Here is a 20,615-nt window from a genome sequence, read left to right as displayed (position 1 = left end):
GTGTCTGCATGCATCGGGATGCACATCTAAAGGCCCATTCATGTGCAGTGAATCAGGCTTGTGACATTAGAGAATTAAGCCCCATAACTTAATTTGAGATTTAATTGGAGGCAGCTGGGCTTTGTTTAGTTGGTACAATGTAAGCAAAAAAAAGCTTTCGTAGACGCTTTCGTATCGTAGCTATCTTTCCTGGTTTTTCCTGTTTATTATGTATTATGAGGTTTACAAGACACTCACACACAATCTAATAAGTGCATAAACTCAAGGTGACTCGGGACAGATTGGATGACATAAAAACAGATCATGTGATTCTGATGAGAAATGCACAACTAAACTTCTGGTGATGGCGAAAGGCTTTCACTTCTTTAATATAACATCTTCTTTCATTACATTTTCAGACTGAATCCATCTCTGTTGACTTCCATGTTAAAATGTCCAACTTTAGCGCAGAAATAAACATATTTACAGCCTGGTTAAAAAAAAACCTTTTGGTCTCGACTGTTTGATTTCACTGCCCATGAAAAACTCTGATGGGGGTGAATTTTTTTGTACCACACCAGGACAATTTACATAAAGCAATACATTTATTTCTAATATGATTGATTGACAGTGGGCTCAGCCAACCGGTATCGCTTTTGCACTTAGCGAAGCAACCAGCCGTTTGTATGAACTTAGTGTTATCTAGTTTTGATTTCACCACTGAGAACATGTTAAACAGTATAATCTGCTGCAAACGTTTTTGTTGGGGATCTGCTGAAGGATCTGTTAGTTAAAGCTAACTTTGATTGAGATACAGGGGCCGCATTCCCGTCGGCTTCCTGAGCAACATGGCTGTGCGTCGTACGATGAAATATGGGCATTCAAGACCGCTCTTTAAACCAGGATGAGCCACAGTTGGATGGATGGATGGATGGATGCATGGATGGATGGATGGAACCAACAGGAGGGATGGGTGGACGAATCATTTATATGTATCTTGAATAGCTCACAAGAATAAATGGCCAGACAACAGTTTATCACCCTAAAAGTCCCCACTTAAATTTTGAATTAGAGGTGAGATGCCTTTATGAAGCAAGGAAATAAGTCCAGAGGAATTCAGAAGGCCCAAGAGCCCTTCATCACAATGTAAGGCACTAATTATATCAGCTGATAGTGTCTGCACCGGGTTGGCCTGGCGTCAGCCAGGATAACGAGCTGGTATCTGAAGATACTAAGGCAACCTTTTTCATCTATAATCACAAATTCCAACTCCCACTCAGTCTGAATGGGCGAGTGAGCTTCTGAAAAGCATGCATCACTCTCAGTTCAGAACTGAGGCATAAATTACGCCAATAAAAAACTCCCTGTGACCAACCAAAGGCACCATCTCTTTTATGACTCACTGCTTTAGTTAAATGGATTCTGTTTTCCACTCATTTCAGATAGATTCCTTTTGACAGATTGTTAAAGTGGTATTTCCCGCAATATGGACAAAATTAAAATACAAGGAGAAATATATAAAATCTCTTTGGATTAATAAATATTGTTTGTTTGTTGCTTGCTCTGTGAGCCCTATAACTTCTTAAAAGCCCCTGTGATTAGCTTATTAGAAAAGGAGAGGATAAAATCAGTCTGGCTCCTGACTGTTGCTTGCTCATTTTCGGCCTCAAAATGATTCTGGCATTTTATTATTCTTACTGAATATGCACCTTCTTTGTTTTAACTCAGAATCAAGGCACAACTGTGTTTAACGTCTTCTCATTCAGCTGTGACGAATTCCACCCAACTTATTCTATGCCATAACAGCCAAAACTGTGAATGGCAGTTGACCAGTTATTGAAAAACTAACATAACAACTTCTTTATAAAGCAGAGCATTCACTTGTGCATCTAACATGATTAAATATATGTTTTTGTTTATCTAATCAGAACTTAAACTATTTTAAATGGATATTATTTCTTCGCAAGAGCCAGTTTTGGATACACATTGACAGCATGGCAAGGTCTCCACGGTCAGCTGTTACCAAAAACCCAATGCCCATGGCCCGTTTGAAGGTGCTGATCCCAGCCATAGGAGGTTAAGGCTCCTCTTGATCTGCCACATGAAGAGGAGTCAGTTGAGGTGGTTTTCTCCACAGGAGTTAATAAAATGTTGCTTCTCCCCCAGGCATGACTTGGCTAAAGATACTCTAATTACCCCGGACAGCATAGGTTTTCTTTTGAATATGCAAACCCCTCCACCACAATAAAGTGGTGATTCAAGGATCTGCCACATCAAGATAAGCCAACTGAGGTGGTTCAGGCATCTAGTTAAGATTCTTGACGGACAGCTCTTTGGTGAGGTGTCCAACTGGGGAAAAGTGGATCCTGGACACCCTGGAAACACCTTAGTGTCCTCCTGGAACAGCTCTTGGAGCTGGCCCGGGAGAAGGAGGTCTGTGCCTGTCTGCTTCCACAACTTCCCTCCCACAATCAAAACCTGGATAAGCAGAAGTTAAAACAGCACAAAGAAACTTTGGCAATTTTTAGCACAACACGTACCCTGGAGGCATGGAGGTTATATTGCTTTTACGGCGCTGACCAAAACTTCCTTGATTGGTTTCTTACTCGGTCACTCCCTCATCTTCTCTTCCATCACTACTTTCTTGAGGGTTTTCATCACCTGTGCTATGATGTCCACTGTAACTTTGTGAGCTATTTTATTGTTCCTTTTTCCTCCAGTGACATAGTGCTGAAACTGATATGCAGTTGTCGCAAGAGACACAAGACTTTAGACAGGACTCCAAAGTTACTCAGGCTGTTTTTGTCCACAACAGGGACAGAAGATACCACTTCATAACAGGAAGAATATACTCCTTACAATGAAATTAAAGCTGTTATTTTTAACATTAAAAAGTACTTCGAACTGCTTTAATTGATAAATTAATGGATGGATTGGTGTTGCATCCTTATTGTTATGTTTATTGAAATCAGAGTAATAATAATATGGGTTTTATTTCTAAACAGTTTTTAGATTTATTTCAGTTTGTTTACATATTTCAGTTCAGCTTTGGTTAGTTTAACAGGCAGATCAGTAGTTTTAGTTTTGAAAAATTGGTTAGTTTAAGTTTCATTTTAGTCCGACTTTCACTTTTTCAAGTATTGACATACAGATATTGACAAAATAATCTATGATGAAAGAAGAATCAAAAGTGCCATATAGTACAAAAATTACTTTTTTCTTCGCTTTGAGCAATTAGAATTAGAAAAAATCAAAAGTTAATTTTACCTGCAATTCTACTCTGTTTCAGTTAGTTTTGCATTGTTAATTTTAGTGTGTATTTAGTTCTCATTTTATAAAAATCTGTAGTTTTCATTTTTATTTTGGATGACAGGATAATTTTTTCCCTTTTTTTCAGTTTTAGTTTCCGTAACTATAGTAACTATGATTACAATCAACAAGGAGAAAAATAGCAAAACACCAAAATGGCAATAATCGCATATCTTCGTGCTGAATCCTGCTTGGCAGGGGGACAGACACATTTACTGGCATGATGACTTATATCTCAAAACTTTTAGTGAATACATAATTCTATCCACATACAAATTAGAGATAAAAAGACACGCCATCTGCCTTTCTCCTCAGAAGCGCAGCTCATCATACGGTTTCATTTGACCTGATGAAACCCAGCTTTAAAAACCTGACAGAAGTGACATGCTAACATAGTGCGCTTTAGTCTCTTAACACTGATCTACTGGGCGAATTCCAGGTACAGCTCTATCAGTCATGGTCACCTTCTTCAGTAACCCATTTATCCAGATAATTGTGATTCACCAAGGGGTTGGAGCTTGTTATGCTCTGTATAGTGTGACACGATACTCTGAGCGCCAAATATTTAATGTGAAAAAAACTCAACAGCAGCATCTCCTTCCAGACTAAACACCCTTAGGATTTTGCCCGTTATTAACTCTGGTATTTCATATATATTACAACCAGCTGTACATATGTAAAAAAACGCCACTTTTTTTCTTTGTCTTTCTGTCCCACAGTCTGGGTCTTAAGTTGTTGTTTTTTTAAGTGTAGTTTTTTATCATCAAAAATCTTTGATTCCTAAAATGTATTTTATACTTTTTTTGTACTTTTTTTTCTGATCTTGACGGACCCAAAATATTTATCACATCAATCTTTTTCCGCGAGAACTATTAATTTTTTATTTATATATATTATATTATATTTATATATATATATTTTTTATATATATATATATATATATATATATATATATACATATATATATATATATATATATATATATATATATATATATATATATATATATATATATATATATATATATATATATATATTTATTTAAAAAAAGGCTAATAAGTTGTCCTTGGCAGTAAGAGGCACAGCTGGCAGGTCACGTGTCTGCTATCCAAACAAGAGAGTGACACCCCTGAGGCTCAGCTTTGATCCGTCTTTGTGTGGGCTATGGAAACATAATTTCGCTCTTAATGCACCTGAGCAGCGGATATTTCACTCTCGCACACAAACTTTAGTGAAGGACACAAAAGGAACCTCTCTCTGTTGTCTCTGAACCAGACTGTTTCTGGTTCAGGCAGAGCCGGATTAAATAAATGGACCACACTAGGCAGCCTGTGATTTTTGGGCCCCCCTCCATCGATGTTATTTATGAAATCTTAAACTTACCAAAGTTACTAATAAAACTTAATTCACATTTTACATAGCAAAGTCATAGTCAAGTTGGTTCTTTGTATTCCAAAATAAGTCATGTGTTGTATATTAAGTCTATCAGACTATTTTTAGATTTTTATTATTTATACGTTATTACAATGCTCTATTAAATGCTATTAAATTATCCTTATCTTATCGATTGTGAGCATTTTGCAGAAAATCTTAATTAAATGTGTTGATTAAATTGAATAGTTAAATAAGAAGTAAAATCTACAAAGACCAATACAATTTGCAGTAAGACAAAGTGTGCTGTAGTATGTACCGTATGTCTGTATGTGTATATGTATGTATGTATGTGTATGCGTATGCAGAGCCGTTTGAGAGATTTGCGAGGCCCTGTGTGAAATAGCCAGGGGGGCCCTCGCGCGTGAGCGTAGCGAGGGCGCGCGAAATTTTTGGGTTTTTCGGGTCGGATCGGGTGTCTATATGCGCAATTTTAACTCTCCAATTAGCAAAATACTGGATACCTTCCCCTGCCTCATCATCATCTCTTACCTCGACGTGGGGCCCCACGGCTGCTTGAGACCCGGGCGGATCGGTGATTTTTGTAACAAATTTATCAAACGTGCCTTTCAGAGAGGCATTAAACTCTTCCATTTTCTTTTGTTTTTTTTCTTTTTTCATCCCCTGATGGAAATTTCCTGAATCTGTCTCGTTCTCTCGACATTGTGTGACAGTTTGTTCCAACTCCACCGTCTGGATCAGACTAGCTTGTGTCCGCGCTTGGTCTGATCAGTTGTATTGAACAACAGACACGCGTCATCATTGCACATATATTTATTGATATGCACAGACTAGTACACATTTAGGTCTGTAATGGAACGTGACTGTTGATATTTATAAGGAAAAAAAAAAAAAAATTGGGGAAAAAAAAAAACGGCCCATAGCGCCAGGCACCCTTGGGGCGCCAGGCCCCTTGGGGCGCCAGGCCCCCAAGGGGTCGCACGGTTCGCACATCCCTTGCGGCGGCCCTGTGCGTATGTATGCGTATATATATATGTATGTATACTAAATATAGTAATAATGCACATATATATATATATATATATATATATATATATATATATATATATATATATGCCTTAGGTTTTTACCGGCATGTTATCAACCATTAATATGTGTGCAGACAAAAAAAAAAAAAAAAAAAAAAAAAAAAATTTTGTCCCTCTGTCTGGGCCCCCCCCCTGTCGGGCCCTAGGCACGTGCCTAGTCTGCCTTTGCGTTAATCCGGCTCTGGGTTCAGGGGCTGGAGAAGAAGGAGAGCTCGGGGGTTAGGGTGGGTGGGGGTGCTATCCCTAAACATGATGTTGTCATGCTATCTGCCATTATACAACAGATGGTTTGCAGGGGAAAAGCATGCAAGTAAGACATGTTGGAAAACAGCTTAAAAGAGCGAACTCATTCCCAAAACAAAGCAACACCACATTTGACTAAGATAATTTAATCATCAAATCTCATTGATTACCATGACTTAGCCAAATTAGTTTTGTCTTCACCAAGATCCTCTTCAAAGTAGGGTCAGTTTCTTTTATTATAGTTTGATTCATACATTTATACCATTTAAAGGTACACTATGTAACAATACCACTCCAGACCAAATAGGGGCAGAATATCATCAGAAAATTCATGTGTCAGCCCCTGACATAAAACAGAGCCAAACACCTTCCACATTCCCTTCACAACAGCAAATGTAGAAACACAGTACAGGGGCGCCATTGTGCGACATTATAACTTTAGTGAACATTTTTGCATTTATTATCAAAATATTTTGGCCTAGTTACCAATCTATTAATAGAGCAAACATGGCCAGTTTTACATCATAATTCATTACTTTATTTCCCAAAAGTTACCTCCATCAGGGGAAATCAACACCAATTTTGACCCCCATAAGCCCATTTTTTTACTGGACAGAGTTCTTGTGAAGCAGTCTATCTGCCCTCAGCACTCATGGCTTATCTGACATACAACTTGGCAAGGGTCACACTCTTAACGATCCATCAGGGACTCAGTCACCCAACTTGTCTCCACAACAGTTCTGTCAACAAAACACATGTGGGAAATAAGGAGTAACTACACGCAACACGCGAGCTGTTTATTTGAAAATGGATCAAGGGAAGAAACAGCAGTGCAAGCTGTTTGTGCTATGATTTGTACAGAACACAAACAAAAAAAGACAAGACAATAAACATGGGTAAAGGGATGGATTAGCACATGCTGGCAGCAGAGTGTGCTACGGAGAGCAGGGCGTTAGCTAGAAATCATTTGTAATGAAAAAGTAGTTACGTGTTTGAACTATCATACGGTGCTTTGTGTTTTGTTGAAAGTTAGCACTCTTCTCTGCCCTGAAAGATTCCTTTCCTCATGTTAACGTCAGTTACGCATTGCCTGTAGCTCAAATGGGCTTTCCAAGATGGCTTCAGATAATTTGCATGCTATGATATCCAGAGATGTCTCACTGGTGATTGTCTTTGAGTTCTACATACATAAAGATCAAGTGGTTATGGTCAATTCCCAACTGATTTTTTTGAGCTCAGTCTAATGTGGGGCTTTTCAGCCAAAGCGGTTCCATTCCTAGTTTGGTGTTAGTGCCAGACTTAGCACCAGTTATTTGTTGTTTTTTTATGTTTGCTTAAAATATTTTTATCCCCTATTCTTTCCAATTTTTTCACCCATTGCTTCTACCTAAGGCATTGCTCACCCTCTGCCAACCCCGAGAGGGCGCCCCGGGTGGCCAGAGGTGGCAGTGTGTAGCCCAGGACTGCTGCATGTTTTTGTGAGGGTAGCTCACATTAGCTACCCAAGGGAACACGGGGAGAACATGCAAACTCCACACAGAAAGGCCCTTTCGCCAACCCCACCCAGGGTTCAGGTGCTGAAGTCATGGGGGGAAATTAACACGCCATCAGCACCCACAGCGTCCCCGGTGAGAATTGAAGGGGACCTTCTAGCTGTGAGGCGGCTGCACTGCCAGCTGCGCCACTGTGCCCCCAGTTCTTTGGTTTTCAACCACCGGTTGCAAGGAATTGATTGAGACCAACCTCATATGCAACCAGTGATTAAAGAAACTCTGTCAGTTTACAACATATATTATACCAGGAAAGTTCTGGATGCATTCTTACTAATTTAATCATGCAATCAAAAATACATGTACTGACGTACTGTACAGCAAACATGTGACTATAAAAAGATTTATTTTCATCCTGAATCGTAAAGACTATTGATGTTGATGAGGGAAACTGGCATGAAGTCAATTCAGGACTCCAAACACAATTTTCAGGGTCAGGATCATCCTCCATTAGTTGCGTTTCCATTACACTTTTTCACAAAAGAAAAGTGAAATAAAGTTACAGCTGTAGAGATCGATGTTACAATTGAATGGTGTTTTTTTTTTTGATGAGCGTAACTCTCCTGGTTCTTTGATGACTTTAGATTGACCGGCTACATCACATGCCAGAGATATGTCCATGTGGAAAAAATGTTAACATACACATCTGCACTAAATTGGACTATCAACACATCTGAAAAACTACCTCATGAAAGCATAAGAAGGTTTTTGCAATATTTGGCAGTTTTTTGGAAATAGAGACATTTCTATTACAAGTTTTTCTTTGCAGTATTTAGGTTTTGTGCTCTTTTTGCATATTTCCTGCTTGTTCATTGGTAATAAATGACGTACAGGGTCCTGGCTCTCTGGTGCTCTCCAGCCAGTGAAAAAGCAAGTCAGTTCTTTGTAGAACCTGTTTGGAACTGGCCCTTGCACCAGTCTAGCACCGGCACCGATTCTGAGCTGGTGAAAAAGCCCAAATGGTCTACCCAGGTGGCGCTCTCAGCATGATTGACACGCAAGTAGAAATATCACCTCAGCCAGAGTCATATCCTGTTCATAATCTGCAACGTTCAGGTCTTGGCATTAACTCCTGTGTCCCAGATAAAAGAGAAAGTTTTAAATGTATTCATTTTCACATTATGCAAGTATTTTTAAGCGGCTCTTCTGTCAGCAGAGCACATTGTTCAACGTGGCGATCAAAATGTTGGAGTAGAGTTTATGTTTGTGTAGAATATAAAAACATTCACTCCTGAAAGTCAAAGTGAATCACAGCACTGACAAACTGTGATCTATGGTGCATGCTGACTACAGTAATTTGATGCAAAACCTGCTGAGAAGTGCAGGTCAGATCCATCTTCTAACATTCAAGGAGACACATGGTCTCAGAGATGGTCAATTTATTATTGATGCTAGAAGTTGGAGACATGTACATACACATGTCCATGTTTTAAATAATGGTGTGAACCATCACTTTTACTGATAGATGAATGACATATTCAAATCAAACACAGAGTACTTATCAGTTCAATTCATTTATACAGTGCCAAATCATGACAAATACCATCTCAACACACTTCAAGAACACAATACTGCATGTGAGGTGCTAATACATATAAAGTTAATGGAAGGATGTTGATAAATACGCTTTTGCATCTGCCAATGCAGGGTGTGTATCTGTGTGAGCTGAATATTTCTCAACATAAGGAATCCATTTGCATGATGTTTTGTTTTACGACAGCGTTGAGATTGTTTTCACACTAAGAGTTAATATCATTGGTAAAATCCATGAGGGAATTTTGAAGGAACCAACTTAAAAGTAGCATTCGCTGCCTCAGTCAGCTACCTGGATGCGGCCGGGCATACAGTAGTCATGGATAGTCGTACATGGCTCTACTCTTGTCTTCATGTCTGCTTAGTGAAGTGTTTTTTTCTTCCCTTTTTAATTATTTAACTAATTTGGTATAAATATTCAGCTTTAATTACAAAATGGTCAGTACAGAAAGCTTTAATATTCATTTAATTGGAAATTAATAAAATAAAAGAGAGGCATCATTCTGCTGAAAAATAAAAGTGAAGGTGAACTACTTTAGCTCTAACTACTCCAAATGAAATCAAAATAAATATTATTCTTTATCGCAAAATACATTTTCTGCCACAAATGAAGGTACAATCTATCTTACATTTAACTACATCAAAACTAAATCAATTAGAAAAGACTATTAACAAAATTGACAAGACAAGCTGCTCTGAATGGGGTATGTCACATCTAGAGCCTCATCATATCCCAGTAGTGAGGCTTTATTGCTCCGAAAATGTTGAATTAAAGTTTCACATAGGATCAATCTTGTTAAACTGACTACATGGTCGTCTTTGTGCGTCCACAGGAGGTACAAGGCAGAAGCAGAGATTGTCTTTCCCATCTGTATTTCTCGAAATGTGATATTTTTTAGTTTATGGTACATCTGGAAGTTAACCCAAATCAGAAAAGCAAATTTGCATTTTGCAGTCAAGTGTCTGAGAAACAGAGATTAATACCACTCGTGTGTTCTTTTTCACCATGAAAGAATGCTAACAAAGAGGAGGCTCAGACTGCAGCTCTGACTGACATGAACCACAGAGGGAGAAACCTATTTAATATTTCATTAAAAACACTTGTATCAATCGTAGGTCATTGTCAATGCAGAAATTTTCATGCAGACTGTGCAAAGGGAGTATTTGCTGATTCTGAATAAAACACATAATAACCAGATTTATATGACTTTTTTTTAATTAGTAATTCATATTGGGTGAGAATGTAAGATGCTGTCTTTTCAGTGCCTTAAGGTTAACACTGAAACCTACAAGGTGGAATAAAGATAAATGGCTGATTTAGCTCTGACAATTGCATTCACTTTTCATGCCATTATTGATATATTTTTTGAAAAGTATTTTTTTTATTTATTTATTTTTTGCAGGAACTCTCTTTGAATACTTTATCCTGGGAACTATTTCCTAGCCCGATACACTAGAAACAAAAGACTTACTGGTTCATTCTGTGCAGTAAAAGACTAAAATCGCTGCCTTTTGTGCGCCAAAAAACAATTTTCAGTTGTGGTTCTTTTCCTGAGCATCGAAACTAAACAATGACTGAAAAAGTGTTTTTTGCAGAACCTTATTTTAAGTTTATACCTGAATTTTTGGAAATTAATTATCAATACATTATTTGATCTTGTCAATGTTAACCTTTTGTTAAAAATAAAGGAGCATCGCTAACTTAAAACAACTATAGGGTTTATTACTGGATACAAAGGATGATTGTAAACTTTAATTCAGGACTAAATGACTCTGATTGCTGCCATCTTGTTAAAACTCCGTCATATTCGGCTACTGAATGTTGCACCAAATGCCAATGACAAAAAAAAGCACAAGTCAACATAATATGAACTGTGTGACCTTCACTAGTTTGTACAGACTTCTAACAAGAAGTGCCATCCAGAAGGAGGTGCCAGGTAAGGCACTGCCTGTACGAACAGCCTTTTTAATACACCTTCTGTACACTTACTTTGGTTTGTCTGATCGGACCGTGTCCATTCTTTCACTTAAGTGGAATGACATTTTTGTGTCTTCTTGGAAGCTTAAAACAGCAATCTATTGTCATGTGGGTTGATTGCTTCAAGTACCAATATTAATTGCCATTTTGCTCCAAACACATATCTTCTCCCTTAAAACTTAGCGTTGTTTTCTCTCTGGAATAATACTTCAACATGTGATCTCTTGGCAGGCATTCACAAAAGCCTGGTTTAAAAGAACTCTAATTCTTTTGCTCAGAAAGTTCAGTTCATTTTGAATCCGCAATAAAACTCTGATGCAGATCTAAGAAATGAACTCTGGTGCGCCTAAAAACGGTGGTCTCTGTCAACTTCAAGTTAACTAAATGCAAGAAGCGGACTACAACGCAATACAATGTGGAAAATGGAAACGGAAGCTGTGCTGCATTACCCAGTAGATCAGCGAGGTTTCTTCAGTACTTCAGTACTTCTTGATAGAGCGCCACCACAGGCAAGGAGGGAAATACGTTACTCAAATGTTTTGGCTCATTTAACAGCATGCCATGTGAAAGCAAACTCGGACCAGTTGAATGTAGATCACACAATCAAATACGTCACAGCAGCTTCGCTCCAACCCGCCTACTTCTCCAGATGCTGAATTGTTATGGAAAAGAAACTTGGCCGAGTTGAGTCGAGCCAAGTAGGTACTAGTGTAAAAGCGCCATTGGATTGTTTCAGGTACTCCTTTTTTGAAATGTCATGCAAATTTGCATTCGTCTTTATTACAGTGCTGCATCGTCAGTGTCATTTTTGATGCAATTAAAAATTCAAAAAGACAAAGACACGCCAAATAACAACAAATGCGAGATGCTCAGCAACAAATATTGGTCTAGGCCACCCCTTCATCTAACTATGTTGTGCTTTTCCCACATCTCTGAAAGCAGCATTGTCTTTCAGGGGCCGTAGAGTATGTGGCACAATGATGATTAATACAGTCACAATTTATTTTTGACCAATCCATGCAGTGTTCCTACATTACATTTTTAGAATCATATCGGCTCACTTAGAACTTGGACAGAGATGACATCAAAACTGACACCAGGTAGCAAGTAACAGCTTTCGACAATCAATATGAAAAAAGTGCTGGTGAATTGGCACCATGCAGTGACAAGAAAAAAAAGTCCCTTTTGGCTTCGTCGGTTCATCTCTGAGTCAGAATGAACATTTGTGCCAAATTAGAAACAATTCCCTCCAGGCCTTCCTGACGTACTCTGTTCACAAGATGGGGATGGATAAACGGATGTAGAGGAAATGAAAAATAAGTCACAGACTTACGGTCAGAGGAAGCAAAACTGAACTTTTGAAAAGCATATTGTTTTCCCCATAATATCACAGTGAAAAGGCCCCACTCACTCAGACATGATGTTGCCATATTTTCCACCAAAATGTCTACGAAAGACACAAATCAAAAGGACTTTACACTTTATATCTACACTGTCGGTTTTGCCAAAAATGACAAAGGTCTCCTGGAGACTATTCTAGCTGTCTTCAGCCAAAATGCACCCTGGACACGCTGCCAGTCCATTATGCGTTTTGTACAAAACAGATTTAGTCTATTGTTTATTGGAAAATTAACATTATTTTATCTAAGGGAAGTGCAGTCATACTAAATTTGCACATCATCATAAAAATCAAACAATATGATATCAAAACCACTTTAGTTAAGCTCAAGGAAATAATACGAGCACACACCACTCCATAAATACAGAGTATTTGGGTTAATTTTGCCAAACCTATCAGTCACTGTGATGAGTACATAAAAGAAATAAGAAAATAAACGACAATGAAGGAATCCTTGACATTCCACAATGGAGATTCCACCCTGCATCCTTTTGTTTAACTCTGACATTTTAAGAGACACAATGGTCACCACCAGGTTCACTGAGGCATCCTACTGACACATGACGTCTTTTGACAGTTTGAACTAAAAGAAAAAACAAAATAGCCTTCAGTCCATGTCTTCCTCTTTATATTAAAATAACGTTGTGTTACAAAGCAGGAGTTAAAAGATACGTAAAGGATATCTAGGTAGAGATGTGAGGCAAGGAAGTGATCATTAAAAAGCACTTTTTGCCTCCCAGGAATCAAATACAATGACAGCTATGACATTTACCATCCACTGTGACAGGTGAACAAAGAAGTTCATTTCCAACCCTGCTCTCTGCGCGTCACGATCAGGGGAGAAAACATCATTCCAAAACAAAAAATCACTTAGTTACTCTTCCGATAAATAACAAAGTCCACCCAGTAGATAACATCAAACATTGTGAAATATACTTTCCTCAAAACACAAACCATTAATTTACTAACATAAATGGAGTTATGTCAGAAGTCACTACTGTGTTTTTCTGGCTAATGTGCAGTCATACAGTCCATGTGAATAAAAGTGCATGTGGATATAAAGGGATCAGCACAAAAAGGGAAAGCGTGTTTTACTCATTACCAGCAGATACATGATATTGAAAGAAAATAGATGATGTGCAGTCTGTTTTTTTGTAGACTGGTCCATTGTGCACATTTTGTGACTTTAAACATAAACTCCCGGAAAGGAGAGAGTATACCTTAACAGGTCTGTTTGTTGGAACTGGAAAACTGTCTTTCACTATATGCTCCAGCTTAAATACAGCTCGGGGACGGAGGGAGATCTGACTCAGTGCTGTGAATTTTGGCAAAGCTCACCCTGGGCACTCTCAAGTCACAGGGATTGACTGCAGTAAGAGCCACTTACGCTGATGTTGACTTCAAAGGCAGAGGGGAGGGGCTCCTGCATGTGTCTCCTGCTTGATAGAGTGAAAGGTGGTGTTTCTGAAGCAAAGTGGAGTAAGCTATCTACCGCCCTCTTTAGGCTTTCACTGACTGGCCGTGGAGATCCTGTAGAATACAGCCTGTATTTACAAGTCAAAGCTGTGGCACCATGTGAAAAACACAGTTCTAGAATGAAAACCTTGCTTTTTGATCAACATAGGTGGATTATTAAAATATGAGTGCGTGTGTGTGTGTGTGTGTGTGTGTGTGTGTGTGTGTGTGTGTGTGTGTGTGTGTGTGTGTGTGTGTGTGTGTGTGTGTGTGTGTGTGTGTGTGTGTGTGTGTGTGTGTGTGGTATCACACTGATGCCACAGTAAAGAGCCTTCTCTAAGATACAAGTGAGCACATCACAATAACTATGTCCTCATGACACACATGCCTCTACGGGTTACCAACAGTCAAGCCATTCATGTAGCTATAACGCATGAAATGATAAATCATAAATAACTACAACCTTCAAAACAGCCAACAGCTTTTAGTTTTCTTCTGTCATTTTCAGGTGCAGAATTTACTAACTTCACATTAAAACCCACGTCTCATTTAAGTTCAAACAGCCACAACAAGGACTATGTGTCAAGTATAACCTACTGAATGTTATTAGAGCAGTTGCAGGAAAGGTTGCTGGTGCAGTGTAAATGAATGTAAATCACATTCCTTCAAGTGTGCCTCAAGTGAATATGGCAACTCCACTGACGTCGTTCACTGGCGTGGATGTGGGAACATCTTTGGGCGTGTGCGTGGCAAGTCGGCTGAGAAATGGAGATGGTCACTGGCTCTCCAGGGGATTAAATCAAGCCGCAACAGGCTTAGGGCTGATTTATGGTTCCGCGTTACACCAACGCAGAGCCTACGGCGTAGGGTACGCGGATACACGCACCGTACAGTGCGCGTCGCCGCGTACCCTACGCCGTTACGCCGTAACCCTACGGCGTAGGCTCTGCGTAGATTTAACGCAGAACCATAATTCAGGCTTTAGTGTGAACGCGGGACAGAGCTGACATGTCCCCGAGTGTCAGAATATCACAGTTAATTACTGAAACTCAGGCTTTTTAAAATGAGTCCACAAAACCACTTCAAAAAAACATGCAATAATAGTAAAAGGACCAATAGTAAAAAAAAAGTTTGAGCGCAAATAAATGTTCCGTCTTGCAGTAAAACACCACATAAAGTCAAAGTGAATGACTCATTTACTTACTCATTAGAATTACGATGGACAGATAAGTGTGTTTTTTCATAAAATCCATGGCTCTCTTCTCTCCGGCGGGACAACCACGGCCAGCTGTTGGATTTGGCTCATTTACGCCCTCTTGAATCCGTCGAGTGCTCCGTCTAAAGCGGCTGGTGAAGCTCCAGTCGGACCCCCGCGCTCCTCCGGACAGTGGAGTTATTTCTGCAAGTTGCGCACTGTTACTGTGTTCAGTGATGCTGATGCTGCTGCTGCAGCTGCCGGTGACGACAGCCTGCTCAAACCCTCCTCCCTGTGCCCGCTCTGTGTCGCTGGATGTTAATCACTCCCATGGACCGCTCCAGGCTCAAACGCTCCTCATAATATACAGCCTACAGTATATAAATGCTATAATAACAATTATTTTACCTACACAGGTGATGGGAGAATCGTAAAAGAAAATTGAAAAGGCCTTAGAAAAAGCTTGTTTAACTTTTATTACATTCCAGAGATTTATAACCCTGAAATATATCATGTTTTTCAACTTTATTTCACTCGTTAATGTGCAGTCCTGTGCAAAAAATGGTAACCCCTCTTTTAAGCATACATTGCTGTCTCTGTGTGTAAAATCATAATGGAATTCATACATTAGGCATATATAATCTCAGATGAACAATAAAACTTCTTAAAGAAAAAACAAAAACTTAAACAAAAAAATCTTAAAGAAAATACATAATAATGATCATAATAATAATGGGAAATACTAAAACAACCCTAAGTCTGTTTTACATGGTAAGGAGTATAAACTTTCATTAGGGATAACAGTGACGTGGATAAAAAGGCGGTTTTGATGAAGAACTGAATATTTGTTTGCAACAAAATGACAATCACTGTTAACCAATAATAACAATTAATTGCTATTTTAAGCTTCTGACAAGACTCAAAGTTATCATTTCCCTTAGATGATATTGTGGATTGGGCTCATAGAGAAAAACTGAGATAATTGTAACTTTTTGTAACTAAAGTGCACAGATAATGTATGAAAAAGCTGTAGAGATCCACCTGCTGTCACTTTGTTGTGAGTTTTTACAAATCAACAATGGAATGTTGTGCAAACTAATGTCAAAAGATGCAGGAGGAGGAGGGTTCATGGTTTTCTGCTTCTTTTGCTGAATATTCTGTTCTCACCCAAAACTGCTTTGAGTAAGTAAGTTTACTATATTCATCATCTTATAACAGGCCTACGGTGGATTTTTTGTATGTAGTAACTGCAGCAGACGTGGCTCATCATCAGGTGTGTAGATCTCTATGCACACACATACTGTACACAACAAATAATAATTAAAAAAAACACAGGATGATAATTTTTTGTATGTGATTTTACACCCATGTCTGATTTTCAGGCTCACAACAAATTCCAAGAAAGCTTAGGATGGTAAAGCATTGACCTCTTTCTGATAATGTCAATCTTCCTCACGCCCCATATGAGGCGGTCTGCCCTTCCTCACTCCCCATAAAGTGCCTCTTTGATTACATTGCAAAGATGCACTGGAGAGCCCCTGTTCATTCCACCTCCATACTCAGCTGTACATTCACAGCAATCCCACAAAACTACAATATTCCCTCCCCAGTGTTTGCCTCCACAAAGCATTATGGTGCTCCGCAATCTGAAAGCTGTCCCTTTGCTCGACTTCTCAGTCCATAGTCAGCAACAAGTCCCTAATGTTGCTTGATTCAGTTCAATGAACACCAATAATAACGTTGCTCCTTTGGGACAGACACAGCTGTGCTGGCCTCAATTTCCTTTTTTGCTGCTGACCTTTGGGGTGCTACCCCAGCTACAGGAGGGAGACCCACTCTCGGTTTCAGCAGATGGAGCCTCCTCAATGTTCCTGAGCATGGCAACAGGGTTTGGTGATTAGTTTGTGTTGAGTGACAAAGTTTTGCAATACGTCCAGTCCAGCTGGTCTCTCCCCCTCCAAGCGCTGTGGTTGAGAACCTATTAGTTCTCGCAAAATAGACGCTATATAAATAAAACTGAATTGAACTGAAAATTGAATTAGTTCCTTTTTTTCTGTTGCGTGGCTAGCTTGCTTGTCACTTGGCCAGGGATTCTGACAGCTGCCGCTGTCAAATGGCACTTCTGGACCGTCTCTCACCCATGGACTGATTTCCTTCTAAACACAACCTTTGCAGCCGTCTTCATACTCCTGTAATACTTTTCAGTGTTGCCAATTCACACAGCACTCATTTCACACCCATCACACCTTTGAGGGAGACAAGCTGTGGAACGAAATGTTTCATCGCTATGTGTCCGTGTCAGTCACACAGCTCAGCACGAGGGAATAAAGTCACTACAGATGTGGAACAAACTGGCTGCGTAGATAATGCTATTGACTGTGCCAGTTGTATGTTTCAGGTTTTATTTTAGTCCCTTCTTCCCGTTAACACAAAATGTGGAACAGTAAAGGGGTTGTCATGGTTGCATTATCCATCCATCCATCCATTATCCATACCCGCTTATTCTAATGCAGGATCAGAAGGGTCGGCTGGAGCTTATCCCAGCTCTCTCTGAATGAAAGGCGGAGGTGCACACTGGACACGTCTGGTTGCATTATTTCATTTAAAAATTGGCCACATATTGTCTATTGGGGGCAGGTCAGAACTGCAGGCAGGCCAGTTCAGTATCTGCACCCTCCTCTTCCTCACCATGCATATGTACATTACAGGAAAATATGTTGTGAAGACGGGATGTTGACCTAAGATCCGAATGTACATTTCTCCATAAAAGCTGCCATTACAGAGGTGCAATTTATTTAGGCCAAGAGCACAGGGCCTCTGCGTTTAACTTTACAGGCCCCGACAGAAGGCGATTGAGGTATTCCAATGAAGGCTTGTCGAGAACGGATAACATATAAAAATGTTTTCTGCCCTCAATTCAAGGGCAAATGTATGTGATGTACATGAGATCCTGTAGTTTGCAGTGGCATAATGATTCTTGAATTAATTTTTCTTTTCTTCTTTAATCTCTTAAAATACATTGTTTCTGTTATTGTATAGGGGAACACGTAAAAAAATTATAAAACAGAAAAGTACAATTGTAAACATTATTGTTTTTATAGTGGTTATCATATACATATTTTCTATGTAGAATCATAAGCAACTACAGCGGGTTTTTAACAGTATTATTTTTTAATTTTGTTTATGTTGCATTCTTTGAAGGGTTTCGTGTTGTGTTTGAAGACTAATTTTTCTTTCCCTTTTCTGTGATTTCGTATCATGTGAAAGTTTGATCAATATTTCTGCAGGCATGAATGTTTAAACACTTGAAAGATAAACTGATCTTCAAAAGGATAAAGATAAAATGGTCTTTTCATCAGTTCAATACGCTATATATATGTTGAGTTATAAAAATAAAGGCTCACTATGCCATAGTTTGGACGTCCCAAGAGATTTGAGATCTCATGCAACTTTCAGCATCATTTCAGGGCTTAATTAGCTTTCATGGCCATAGCTTGTTAATGCTGGAAAAGACCAGATGACTCATAGTTGGAGTTATCTGTACGAGTGTCATAGACCTCACAGTTTCTGTTTTAGAAATAGGATAGGAGCAAGAGGATACTCAACACACTATGGGGCAGTAAGAAAACTAGCAGGTGTTTATAACAGTTTGACATTTACAAATTGCAGCTTTAAAGAATGACTGAGGTTGAGGAGACCAAGAAATCCTCTGAGAACTGCTGAAAGCATTGCCTCAAAGGTTAATCAGAGGTTTTTAGCTGCAGAGGACTTTCAGGAAGAAAGAATAGACCTTTATTTCTGTTTTAGGGTTTAGAAGCAATAGTGTCTGGTGGATCCAAAAGGGAGAAACAAAAGAATAAAAGGTTTGGTTTGTGTTATTGACAGATTTGAGGTGGGGGATTCAGCTTCAAGATAGAAGTGGTAACTGAGAGGTAAGATGCTTGGCTTGTGATGTAGGAAAAGAGGAGCAAATTTGAGGAGCTTTTGGATTGAGGTAAGAACTGAAGGGCGAGGCTGGCTGTAATGCTGGAGCTTAGATGCTGGAAGGGGGGGTGCACAGGCAAAGTCAAAAAAGGCACAGAATGATTGCAAGCCACCACAATTTGTCCCTCACTGGGAAAATTAAATGACTGCAGCAGCACGGGAAGAGATATAATACAAAACAGCCATTTTAAAGAAGTTCAAAATGTATTGAGATGTTGTAAAAAATATACAAAATATTATGGGACTGTTTAAAGCTTGTCCAATAGCCTCCGTCTGTGTCCCACTAACTTTTCAGGGTGGCACTCCACGACAAAGCTGATACATTTGTCAGATAGAAATATTGCCGCTCCAACAGACAACTCCACAGTCAAAAAGTCCCCCCCTTGTACTCCAAAAATCCAGAGTTTCCTCTGCAGATTTGTGGTAAATTAAAATCTGACAAACCTTTAATAAATTTAGAAAAAGTCATGTGGACTAACTAAGTTAAAAAGTAACTTTGTGAAGGCAATGAGCAGGGGTATGTGCAAAATTTCATGGAAAGTGCACCTCACCAGCTGTTCGGCAGGGCAGTGGGTTGTTAATACTTTTATTGCAGCAAGTGGCACACGCAACATTTCACGCTGGAGAGAAGAATGGATTCAGTTAAATTCTGGAAACATGCTCACCTTGTTAAAATAAAATAAACAAAAAACAAAAAAGGGTAATGAAAAAAATAAAGGGAGTGGGTTCAATAACAGGATTAACCAACAGGACCATTAATGAAACTTTCCTGGAGAGCTGATTCATGGTCTTCGAGGTTGTCAGACCCAAACAATCATGAAAACCTTTGTTTACCTTTAGCATCAAGAACAAGAGTAAATCCAAAAAAACAGGGCTGCTCTTTTCTGCTAAAAATAACTGTCATGAGCTTACTTACTTACTTACTTACTTACTTACTTACTTACTTACTTACTTACTTACTTAAGGGTAAACAAGCTAAAATAAATCACAGAAATGTCCTTTTTATGTTAAAGAATTGTCAAATGTCTTCCCATGGCTGTGGCTCAGAAGGTTGACAAGCCAGCTTTAGTCAGGATCTTAGAAGGTCAGGGGTTCCATCCAAAGGGTCCTTGGGCAAGGCTCTGAACCTGTCTTCAATGTTTACGTCGATTTATTTGATAGAAAAAAAGCACCATAGAGACTCATTAAATGAAAGTGTTTGAATCTGTTTAAACTAAGAAACTGTGTGATTGTGAGAAAGTGGCTGGTGGTGTAAAAGTGATCTGAAAACTAGACTAGAAGAAAAGAAACAAAAAGAAGAGGCTACGTCCAAACAGACCACCAATATTAATCAGTGATTGTGGTTGAGTGCAGGATTTTATTTCATGTGACCAACATTTTATGGCAAGACAACAATTATTCCCAATGTTGCTTTGATAAAGATTACTGATTACAGCATGAACTTGTTTCATCTTTAAAAAGTGAAATATCAACACATACCAACAAGTACTTAAAGAGTCTTGGTGACCTG

General features: G+C 39.0%; 1 protein-coding gene across 1 annotated transcript in view; it reads right to left on the bottom strand.

Moving 5' to 3' along the window:
* Nucleotides 1-15,325, bottom strand: part of ltk (leukocyte receptor tyrosine kinase) — a 77,968-nt gene extending 62,643 nt beyond the window's left edge. Inside the window, exon 1 of the mRNA XM_061743705.1 lies at nt 15,131-15,325. Coding sequence (XP_061599689.1) covers nt 15,131-15,179 — 49 coding nt within the window. The 5' untranslated portion in view covers nt 15,180-15,325. The remainder of the gene's footprint in view (nt 1-15,130) is intronic.
* Between the last annotated feature and the right edge of the window lie 5,290 nt (nt 15,326-20,615).

The sequence above is a fragment of the Cololabis saira genome, chromosome 16 (assembly GCF_033807715.1).
Source record: "Cololabis saira isolate AMF1-May2022 chromosome 16, fColSai1.1, whole genome shotgun sequence".
Lineage (NCBI taxonomy): Eukaryota > Metazoa > Chordata > Actinopteri > Beloniformes > Belonidae > Cololabis > Cololabis saira.
The sequence above is the reverse complement of the archived record's forward strand: the minus strand, read 5'-3'. Positions and strand labels throughout refer to the sequence as shown.